This window comes from Marmota flaviventris, chromosome 6, assembly GCF_047511675.1.
Source record: "Marmota flaviventris isolate mMarFla1 chromosome 6, mMarFla1.hap1, whole genome shotgun sequence".
In the NCBI taxonomy this organism is placed as follows: Eukaryota; Metazoa; Chordata; class Mammalia; order Rodentia; family Sciuridae; genus Marmota; species Marmota flaviventris.
This window is the reverse complement of record NC_092503.1, coordinates 111022998-111034412: the sequence shown is the minus strand read 5'-3', so window position 1 is coordinate 111034412 and position 11415 is coordinate 111022998. Positions and strand designations below refer to the sequence as shown.

The 11415-nt window shown below is 46.0% G+C and overlaps 1 protein-coding gene across 2 annotated transcripts; it reads left to right on the top strand.

Moving 5' to 3' along the window:
- Positions 1-945: 945 nt before the first annotated feature.
- On the top strand, positions 946-11012 carry Cnpy3 (canopy FGF signaling regulator 3). Of its 2 annotated transcripts, XM_027950490.2 has the most exons (6): positions 1003-1241; positions 6752-6875; positions 7801-7897; positions 9563-9685; positions 9890-10007; positions 10307-11012. In XM_027950490.2, the coding sequence occupies exons 1-6, from the start codon at positions 1091-1093 to the stop codon at positions 10528-10530; spliced, it is 837 nt and encodes a 278-aa protein (XP_027806291.1). In that variant the 5' UTR covers positions 1003-1090; the 3' UTR covers positions 10531-11012. The 2 variants fall into 2 exon arrangements, with proteins under 2 accessions (XP_027806293.1, XP_027806291.1); XM_027950492.2 differs by lacking the exons at positions 9563-9685; positions 9890-10007; positions 10307-11012 and adding an exon at positions 7641-7698 and having other exon boundaries at positions 946-1241.
- The last annotated feature ends 403 nt before the right edge of the window (positions 11013-11415 follow it).

The following is an 11415-nucleotide window of genomic DNA, read 5'->3' as shown; positions in this document are numbered from 1 at the left end:
ATACAGCAGAGAGGGTCTAACTATCTCCTTGTGCCAGGCACCCTGTTGTTGCTGGGGAGGTGGGAGGGATATGCATTTGCTCATTAGCCAACTTCCTGCCCCTGGGAGCTCTGAACCTAAAGAAATAAATAATAGGACAGTAAAAGGAACTGAGTACACACTGAAAAGAAAATTTCTTTATGTTCTGCCATCTGCTCCATAAGCTTTAATTCCATTAAATGATTTGAGCTTCCCCCAAATAGGCCAGTCTCTCACAGCACAAGGATCACTTGGTCATCAAACAAATGGAAACTGTGGTTTGGAGAGGAAGTTACTTATTATAGTTCTCACTAGGACAAATACAGGGTTACTGAGCATTGGAGACTGAGTAGTCCTTCTCTCACCCGGTGGGCCTACTAGGGTGGCCTACAACAATAACGAAATTTAAAGGCAGGTGCTGCGGGCGGGGAGAAGTACTGGGGATTGAAATGAGGCAAATTATATTCAAATCCATGGCCCAGCCGGACCCGACCCGAGCGGATATGTATGATTATGTCCAGAAGAACCCCAATAGTATGTATAACTATAATGCAGTAATAAAAACAATTAAAAAAAAAAAAAAGCAGGTGGTCAATAAGAGTTTGGGGCTTTATGAATCCAAGAGGGAAGTGACGTTTAAGGTGGCGGAGGAAACCAGGAAAAAAGTCTTCCCCGAGCTCCCAGGACCAATGTGTCCGAACTAGCCCACTCAGGGCCTGGGTCAGAGTCCTCCAGCCTCTCCCGGAGCTTCTGTTAGGGGGTGGGAAAAGATGTCGCCCTAGGTGGCTGAGGCCACTCTCCTCTCTCTTATTGGCGGAGGCTTAAAAAAGATCGTCTTCCCATTCGCTAAAAGGCAAATCCCGAGAAGGCCCATTGGCTGGGTTGTCCGCGGGCCTTCGTCCGCTTTGAAGGCGGGGTGAATCAGCCAGAGGAGGGGGCGGCCAGGGGCTCGCTGTTGCTGTGGTTACGCTGAGGCACGTGTGCAGTCCCGGAAGCGGCTCGGGGAAGCTGCGGAGCGCGCGCCGCTGCAGGAAGCGCCGCCCGGTCCGCTCGGGTCGGGTCCGGCTGGGCCATGGATTTGTTACCCGAGCCCGCGCCCCGCTGTCTTCTGCTTTTCCCCTTGTTGCTGCTGCTGCTGCTGCAACTGCCGGCCCCGGAGCTGGGCCCGAGCCAAGCCAGGGCCGAGGAGACCGACTGGGTTCGACTGCCCAGCAAATGCGAAGGTGAGGGGGCGGGGCCCACGGGGTGTATCCTGCCTGAGGGGCGGGCTTGGGGGCGGGGCTCTCCCAGTAGAGTGGATGGATGGAGGATCCCAGGTTCTAGAGCGAGGTCTTAGCGTTCATTGAACCTTCGGTGTGCTTGGCACTGTGTTGGGCGCTGGGATGGAGGGGTGGACGAGAGGTTCCTTGATAGGGAGGTACCGGGCTTTGGGGGCCGGTGAGGAGCAGCTATTCTAGCCAGGAGATATTGGGCTGGAGGGAAGGATGTATCTAGAGGGGTCATAAGACTTCCCTAAGTCTTATAGGAAGCCTGCAGAGTAATTAGGCCAGGTGACAAGAAGTGGAGAGAGAGTAGCCTTCTCAGAGGAAACCACAGATGCAGAAGCAGATGCAGAGGCCTGCAGACTGGGAAGCAAAGGACGAGTTTTGAGGAACTGAAAAGCTCCATATGACTCATCTTGGGTGAAGAAGAATCTGATACTCTCCTCTTTGTGTGGACAGACACTGCAACCTAATCTCTGTAGTAGTCTCTTGTCCCTGTCTCTTGTTCCATCTTTATTCACACAGTATCTATCAAGTCCTAATAAATTGTTTTTGAAGTACACATGATTAAATGAAGGGCCTGTGAGTGTGTGTTCAGGAAGGAGGATCTGAGGCCTAAGAGGTCACTTTAGGGCAAACACAGAGCTTGGGGGAGTTTAGTGAGGGAGAAAGATTTTATAAATGTGAAGACCCCACGATATAGGGGTGGAAGCAGGACCTTGAGAAAGAGAGATCTGGGCAAGGATACAAAATTATGAAGGGCTCGTCTCCCCCTGCCTTTTGTTTGTGTGTGGTGCTGGGGATTGTGGTGCTTGTGCATGCAAGGCAAGCACTCTACCAAATGAGCTAAATCCCCAGCCCTTTTCCTCCATTTTTTGAACTTAATACTCACTCCTTCCTTCCCACACTCTAGCCACAGGCTCCCCAGAAAGTTGGCTATAGATTCATTTTATTTTAATTCAAAGCTTGCACCAGGGCAGATGTTCCCTAAGTACTGGAAAGTGGGGGTGGGTGATTTGGGACACATAATCCTTCCATTTGAGGGATTGAAAATGAAATGCTAAAAGCCAGGCAGACTGATGGCACGCCTGTAATCCCAGCTACGTGAGAGGACAAGGTAGGAGGGTTGTGAGTTTGAGGCTAGCCTGGGCAGCATAGCATTCTCGATATTAAAAAAGGCTGGAGACGTATCTCAGTGGTAAAGGGATCTTGGGTTCAATCCTCAGTAACACACACACACACACACACACAGGATAAGTATCTCAGTGGTAAAGTGATCTTGGGTTCAATACTCAGCAACACACACACACACACACACACACACACACAAAAGAAAAACAGGAGACTGGGGTTGTGGCTCAGTGGTAGAGTGCTCGCCTAGCATGCATGAGACACTGGGTTCGATCCTCAGTACCACATAAACGTAAAATAAAGATATTGAGAGATGCTCCAGAGATGGCTGACCTCACCTCATGGGTAGGGCACCCAGTGTAGATCTAGCCTATGTCAAGATGCTTTCCTTCCACTCTTCCTCTAGTTCTAACTGATACACTTTGGTGTTTCACTTCCTTTTTGTTTGTTTTAATCTTATTCTGATACCAAGAAGCTCTTACTGTTTTCTTTTATAATTCTCATAGTCTGAAAAGCTCACATATTTTTCCTTAGCAGGCATTCACAGACTTGAAGCATAGAGCTGGCAAGGATCTTAGAAATCATTCTGAATAGCCTAATCTCATTTTGTAATTGGTGAAGATTAATTTACAAGGGATTTTCAGTCACAGAATGGCTTGGCAAACTCCAAACCTTAAGTTCCTCTTAATATTGCATTTATTTATATTTATTATTATTACACCTTTGTTATTAAATGCTGATTGTGTCTGGCCCACAAAGCTTGCCTTCAGGCTCAGTAACCTGAGTGGAACAGGTCCTGGCACAGAGGAAAAGAGAGTCTGCCCAGAAAAAGAGTGGGTGGATGTCTGTGAGGGTCTGCAGTCTGTGCCATGAGCTTCCTCCAGGTCTGGTTCTGAGGGATCCCAGAGGATGTATTGAAGAGGTAATGTTTGGAAGAGTTGGGAGGCAAGTTTGTGGTCAGTGGGTATAAGAGAGAAAGGATGTTCCAAATCTCCCTATTTCACCTCCTGGAATATTACATGTTGAGGGCGTAGGAGAAGGGGGCAGAGGAGCAGAAAAATGATGAACTTTTTCAGGACAGAAGAGGGGAAGGAGCCCAGATAGTTCTGGATGGAAATTCAGGGAGAGATGACCTCAATGCATTGTAGACTCTGAGATCACCAGCTTATAATTTGGAACTTTTGTGTGTTCCAAGTTCTCCAAGGCATCAGTTAATGTATTTGTTATAAAATTTCATCAAGCAAGCCTGCAGGGGATGTATTTATTTTTGTGTAAACTGGTTTTCGACCAAACTCTGCAATCAATGTTATAACAGTGCACCATGCATTTAGTCTGCAAACTATTCCATTCAGAGGCATCAGAAGCTGCTAGACTACAAACACTGGCTCTATCAGCAGTATTTAATCAAGCATCCAACATGCACAGATACTCAGAGTAGAGCAATAGAGGAAAAAAAAATCCCAATATGTGATGCCCCTTTAGGGACCTGTGTAGTCTATCTAGATGGAGAGACTCTTGAGATGACTGAGTCTCTTAGGGAGAGTGAGTTTTGCAGAGGCCCAGAATGAAATCAAGAGCAGATGGTGTTTTAGTCAGCTTTTTTGTCACTGTGACCAGAAGATATGACAAGAACAATGCAGAGGAGGAAAAGTTTATTTGTGGCTCATAATTCAGAGGTCTCAGTTCATAGTCAGCCAACCCCGGGCCCAAGGTGAGGCAGGGCATCCTAGTGAAAGGGTGTAGAGGAAGAAAGCAGCTCAGCACGTGGCAATCAGGAAGCAGAGAAAGACCTCTGCTCACCAGGGCCAAAATAGAGACCTTAAAGCCCCAAAGGCACACACCTAGTGACCAACCTCCTCCAGACACACCCTACCTGCATACAGTTACCACCCAGTTAGTCCATATCAGTGGATTAAGCTATTGATTGGGTTATACCTATCCTAACCTAATCATTTTGCCTTTGAACATTCTTTTTTTTTTTTGTATCAGGGATTGAACCAGGGGCACTCTAACACTAAGCCACATCCCCAGCCCTTTTTTAATATTTTATTTAGAGTTGCTTAGAGCTACTTTGCCCTGCTGAACAGTCTTGCATTGTCTCACAGATGAGCTTTTGGGGGGACACCACATATCTGAACCATAACCGATGGGGTGCTGGGATGTAGCTCAGTGTAGCATTTGCCTAGCAAGTGTTTAATCCTACCACCTGCCCGCCCCCGAAAGGAAAAAAAAACCTATTAGTCCAGGGTTTAATCCTACCGCCGCCCCCCCCCCCCAAAAAAAAAAAAAAAAACTATTAGTTCAGGAGGCTTCCTGGATGAGGAGGGTTTAATGTGACATAGGAGAGGACATAGAAGCCCCTAAAGGAGCATTAATCATTTTTTTTAGGACCCTATACCTTATAGATAGCACTCCTTATACAGTGGTAATTATTTATAACTTTGCTTCTTTACACTGAGTATATGGAAGAAGGAAGGGCCCTTATTTTCATCTATGTATCTCAAACAGTACCTGACACCCAGGAGTTACTTAATAACTGTTTGAGGAAGAGTGAGAGGAAATGAGAAAATAAATGTATGGAAACAGTAGGAATCAGGCCTCTCTGGAGGAGATGAAACGAATTAATTTGTCAGGAATAGAGAGCTGGTGTTGAAACACATATGAAATCTAGTAATAAAACAACCATAAAAGACATTTTAGGAGGCTGGAGTTGTGGCTCAGCAGTAAAGTGCTTGCCTAGCACGTGGGAGGCCCTGGGTTCAATCCTCAGTACCACGTATAAACAAATAAACTAAAGGTATTGTGTCTAACTACATTTAAAAAATAAATATTAAGGGCTGGGGATGTGGCTCAAGCAGTAGCATGCTCGCTGGGTTCGATCCTCAATACCACATAAAAAATAAAATAAAGATATTGTGTCCACCTTAAAAAAAACCTAAAATATAAATATTAAAATAAATAAATAAAAATAAAAATAAATAAATAAATATATTTTTAAAAAAGACATTTTAGGGGGCTGGGGATACAGCTCAATGGTAGAGTGCTTGCCTCACATGCACAAGGCCCTGGTTCAATACCCAGTACCACAAAACAAAACAAAAAGACATTTTAGGGACAATTAGGCAAATTTTAATATGGACTATTAGATGATGTCAGAATTATTGTTAATTTTCCAACATTGTAATTGTTTTATGGTTACATAAAAGGTCCTTGTTCTTGGGAGGTATATGATGATATATTTAGGGATGAAATTTCATACTTTCAAATTGGGTTAGCAAAAACAATGTATATATTATTAAGATATATATTAGATATTGGAGAGAGATTATGGCAAATCATTAACTGTTGAATATGAGCAGAAGGATATTGTTATTCATTGCACTCTTTGAGCTTTTCCGTATGTGGGTTTTGTTCTTGTTTTTGGTAATGGGTGCTTTACTGCTGAGGTATATCAGTAGCCCTTTTTATTTTGAGACAGGGTCTCACTAAATTAATGAAGCAGTCCTTGAACTTGCAGTCCTCTTGCCTCAACCCCAAGAATAACTGGGATTACAGTTGTAGGCTACTGTGCTTGGCTACTACTTATTTATTTTGCTGTATTGGCGATTTAACCCAGGGGCACTCTACCACTGAGTCCTTTTTGTTTTATTTTATTTTTAATTTAATTTTTTTTTTTTTTTTTGGTTGTTGAGAACCTTTATATTTGTTTATTTATTTATGGGGCTGAGAATTGAAACTCAGGACCTCACATATGCTAGGCAAGCACTCTACCACTGAGCCACGACCCCAGCCCTCTTTTTATTTTTTACTTGGAGACAGGGTCTTGCTAAGTGGCCCAGGCTGTCCTTGAACTTGAGATCCTTCTGCCTCAGCCTCCTGAGTAGTTGAGATTATGGGCATGTAGCACTTCACCCAGTTTATGTATAACACTTTTATTTATTTAGTTGTTGATAGACCTTTATTTTTTTATTTATGTGTGGTGCTAAGAATTGAACCTAGTGCCTCACACATGCCAGGCAAGTGCGCTAGCAGGGAGCCCCATCCCCAGCTCTATGTATAACATTTTTAAAAGTAAAGTGATGAGGTGAGGGCAGTGTGAGGGGCATGATAGAAATGTAGTCAGGAGAATTCAGACCAAGAGTGAACATTGGACAGTAGATCTTCTTGGGGCCATTTTCATATAGTGAACCCCATTTGGTGTCTGGTACTAGCTCCTTTCTTGCCTTGAGTATTGACTTAGCTCAGGCTAGGAAAGGACACCCACCTAGACTTGCTGAGAGCTGTCTCTGGTCGGAAGCTCCTGTAAACTCAGTGGGCTGTGGTGCATCTCCCTCCCGCAGTGTGTAAATATGTTGCTGTGGAGCTGAAGTCAGCCTTTGAGGAAACCAGTAAGACCAAGGAGGTGATTGACACGGGCTATGGCATCCTGGACCGGAAGGCCTCTGGAGTCAAATATACCAAGTCGTAAGTGAATGAGGACTCAGTGGCTTAGCCTGCTTTGTACCTGGTGGGGGGCAAGGTTGGGGGCTTGGCATTCCCTTTTCCCTTTCAGCTAGGTAAACCCACCACAAGGGAGTCAGCTCTGAGACCCAAGTGTGCCCACTGATTCTATTTCCAGCTAATTAGCTGACCTTTTTATAAATTTCTTTACTTCTCTGGGACTCAGATTCCTCATCTATAAAAGCAAGACTGATAGTACTATATTAGTGATTCAGAGACCAAGATTTCATGGACCAATGTAATTTACAAAAAAATTGAAGCTGGCATGGTGGTGCATGCCTGTAACCCCAGAGACTTGGGATTTGCCTTAAAAAAAAAAAAATAGGGCTTGGGATGCAGCTTAAGGGTAGAGCACTTGCCTAGCATGTGCAAAACCTTGGGTTCAATCCCCAGCATCACCCTCAAAAATAAATAAATAAATAAATAAATAAAGTGGTGACATGCAATTAGCAACTTTTTATTTTTATCTTGCCAAATATAAATATTAAACAAGAAAAACAACTTCTGTTGACTATGATCATTCTTTCAAAATGAAATGGTATTTTACCATCAAAATTTGATACATTTGGCTTTATTTAAGAAAACAAAAATTGAAATGGTAGAACACTTTCCTAGCATACGTGAGGCCCTGGGTTAGATTCCCAGTACTGCAAAAAATAAAGAAAAGGAAAGAAAGAAGGTCCTTCCCTTAGAGCTGTTAAAATGTTGTCTCTCTGGTCTGTGTTCCAGCATTTCAGAACCCCTATACCAGATGAACTATCTTCTTTCCAGCTCTGACTTCCCTTTGGTGAGATGCTCAGGTGTTGGGCAAACTGGGCTGGAGGGATGGACTACTAACCACTGGGACTGGGAGGAGAACTTAGTTCCTCTGGTACTGCTGTCTCGGCAGGGACTTACGGTTAATTGAAGTCACTGAGACCATTTGCAAGAGGCTCCTGGACTACAGCCTGCACAAGGAGAGGACCGGCAGCAACCGGTTTGCCAAGGTTGGCTTTGTGCTTGCCTTCATCCCCTCTGAGGCCAGGCCTGTGTTGTATCTAAGTATGTCTGCTAGTGTGAGGGTGATTTGCAGATCATGTCTTAGGAGATGCCTCCCTTGTTACCTATTCCTCTTGGATTGCCATTTGCACTCCTCTCCTCCTGAGTGGCCTGACTTTTCTGTGGCATTAGACAAATTCATGATGGCCTGGAGCTGTCCATTAGGGTCCTGTCTCATTCATGGACATAGGCAGAAATGCACCAGCTGACAACTCCCATGGGGGTCTAAAACACTTGAGCAAAGAGGACGAAGCAAGGTATAGGATGTGCACATGTGGTTAGAAGGGAAGATGTTAGAAGACACTTGGGGATTGTGATTGCTTAGTTCCTCATCCATACCCTCATGGTAGCACTTCTCTAGACTCCTTCCAGTGTGCCTGTGTTACATTTGATTCACTTGCTGTGCATGATGCTTCTGTCTCTGGAAAGACATTGTTTATAGCAAGGCTGTTATTGCTTTTTCTCTACATCTTCAGTTCTTAGCATGTGGTAAGATAGTTATTGCCCACATTTGCCCCTTAAATTGCCTGTTAGTAAAAGAGATAAACCCCTGGGATACCTAAGGATATGGTCTCAAGCAGCAGTAGTTTTAGGTTTTGTATTTAAAAATCAGAGGGCTGGGGATGTGGCTCAGTGGATGAATGTTTGCCAACATGCACAAGGCCCTGAGTTTGACCCCAGCACTGCAAAAACATGAAATAACAATAAAACTTGTGTGAGTTTAGCTAATAAATTCATGATTGATTTAATTTAAAAAATGTTTAAAAATTATTTTCTGTAGCACACAATTAGAAACAATCTATCTACCAGTAGATAGATTAAGATGGCCATACAGTGGGCTGTGAGGCAGCTATAAACCAAAGAATGAGGCAGCTATTTATGAGTTGAATTAAACTGATCTCCAAGGTATATTATTAAGTGAAAAAAAAGCAAGCTGCAAAATTGTGTATGATACACTACTTCTTGTTTGAGAAGCAAGAATGGGGAGAGGATATATTTGAATGCTTTTTTTGTTTGTTTTGTTTTTGGTGGAGATCAGGATTAAACTTGGGGCCTCCTCACGTATGCTAAGCAATCAGTCTACTCCTGAGCTACCTCCCCAACCCCTGTATGTTGTATATGTGTGAATTAAATCTAGGATGATGGAGGAACTGGGTAATATGTTGTCCTGGGGATAAGACCAGGGTAGCTGGCAGAGATAGCTTTTATAGAGTAAAGTGTCTTTCCTGCCCTGCTATTTTCTTACAAAATAAAGACATAGGCGAGGAAGAACCTGGGCAGAGAGTGAGTCTGGGTATAGGGAGTAAGTGTGCCCAGCCACAGTGAAGGGAGGGAGCCAAGACAAACTTATTTCCTGAAAAGGAGTCTAAGTTCAGAGAACCTGAGGACAACAGCAGATCTCTTTGAAAGAATGAGGTGTAGGGAAGTAGGTCAGGGTGTGGGTGTGCAGGAGTGATGGAAAGCAGCCTGAGAGAGTGGAGAGGAAGGCGCCATTGAGGGCTAGATGTATTAGAGGCTTTTGATCTCTCAAGACAGGCCCTCAGACACCAGGGAGGGGAGGATGGGAGGTAGCAAAGATGCCTCTACTTCCCATGTCTGGTGGCCTCTTCCAGGGCATGTCAGAGACTTTTGAGACACTGCACAACCTGGTACACAAAGGGGTCAAAGTGGTGATGGACATCCCCTATGAGCTGTGGAATGAGACTTCTGCTGAGGTGGCTGACCTCAAGAAACAGGTATGGGCTTTTCAATCTGCTGTGCCAGATGGGCAGGTGGGATTGGGTCTACACTGAGGAAGGCCACTGATAGCCTGTGCTTCAGATTCCTCAGGCAGATCACCGCCACCCACTTATCTCCTGGTAGATGGTTGGCTTAGACCATTACCCCAGGAGTGGGTCAAGTGTGGGGCTTGGCCAATGTTCAGTGTTGTGAATTCACAGTGCGATGTGCTGGTGGAAGAGTTTGAGGAGGTGATCGAGGACTGGTACAGGAACCACCAGGAAGAGGACCTGACTGAATTCCTCTGCGCCAACCATGTGCTGAAGGGAAAAGATACGAGTGAGTCGGAGGGGAAGTGTAGGGATGAATTGTATCCTGTGTTCCCCCTTGGGAGGAGGGCAGGAGAGACAGAAGAGAGCATGGGTGATCTCTGTCCTCGGGATCTTGATGAGATATGACCAAAACCAATGCAGGATAACACAGATAACTGAGGCACTCCCAGAGGGGTACATAGAGGCGGGTGGCAGGGATGCTGTGTCGGCACTGATGTGGTTGCTACAGTGGTTCCCCAGTCAGTGTTGCTCCCCAGAAATCTGGTCCTGAGGTAGCTCTGTTGCGGTCTCTCTCTCCCTGCCTAGGTTGCCTGAAAGAGCGGTGGTCTGGCAAGAAGGGGGACACAGCTGCCCTAGGAGGGAAAAAGTCCAAGAAGAAGAGCAGCAGGGCCAAGGCCTCAGGCAGCAGGAGCGGCAGCAGCAAGCAGAGGAAGGAGTTGGGAGGCCTTGAGGGAGACCCCAGCCCCGAGGAAGAGGAGGGCATCCAGAAGGCATCCCCTCTCCCGCACAGCGCCCCTGATGAGCTTTGAGCTTCACCCAGCATACCAGATCTGAAGTCCCAAACCTCAAAGCTGAAGAGTCTGGGGCACGGCTCCAGCAGGCAAGATGACTCTCCTCCTGGCTTCAGCTCTTCCTGCCTCAGCTGTGCCCTTTTCCTGCCAAGGAAAGACAACAAGCCCTGAGAAGAACTCCAAGCAGCCTTGGTTAGCCCATGCCAGCTTTTTCCCTCTGCCATGAATTCCTCTTCTGACATGGGCTTCAGGCAGGTTTCAAGACTTCGAGGACTCCAGTGTGTACTTAGGAGGGCAGGTGTCAGAACTGGGCACCAGGACTAGAGTCCCTCCAGTCCCTGTGAGGAGGGTGCAGCCACCTCTACTCCTCTCATTTCTTCCCCCACAGGAAGTAAAACTGCAACCCCCAGAGCTCCCCTCCCTGCACCCCCTCCCATGGACACCCTGAGCTCTCCTTCCCACAGAAGAGGTTCACAGAGTAAAAACCTTTTGGCCTTTTGCTTCTGACTCCTGAGTCCTCTTCAGCCCTCAGAGGTGCCCTGGAGACCCTTGTTGCTCTGTCTTGCCCCTCACCTTCTTCCAGCCTTGGGGGCCGAGGGGAGCATGGCTGCCCCAACCCTGATGATTAAAGCTGAACTGTCAACTGTTGGGAGCAGCAAGGGCAGAGAGCACCTAAGGCTATTTTGAGTTGAGGAGTAGGCCTGGGCACAGGGTGAGGGTCAGCATGCTGTCCTTCAGCTGACTCACGGAGCAGAGGCAGCTGCCCTTGTTCTCCCTGACCTCCCAGCCACCAACCCCTCCTACCTCAAGCTGTGCATGTGTGTCCTGGGCACCTGGCTGCCCTCATTCTCTCCCTCTCTCCTGTCTCCCTGTCCCTAGCCTTTCTATTTGTTGTGCAAAGTA

What these genes read in the sequence shown, in the direction of transcription:
- Cnpy3 (XM_027950490.2), top strand. Translation starts at nt 1,091, where the DNA reads ATGGATTTGTTACCCGAGCCCGCGCCCCGCTGTCTTCTGCTTTTCCCC. An exon ending in ACTGCCCAGCAAATGCGAAG is followed by an intron (nt 1,242 to 6,751) that starts GTGAGGGGGCGG and finishes TCCCTCCCGCAG; the next exon opens with TGTGTAAATATGTTGCTGTG. An exon ending in TGGCTGACCTCAAGAAACAG is followed by an intron (nt 9,686 to 9,889) that starts GTATGGGCTTTT and finishes GTGAATTCACAG; the next exon opens with TGCGATGTGCTGGTGGAAGA.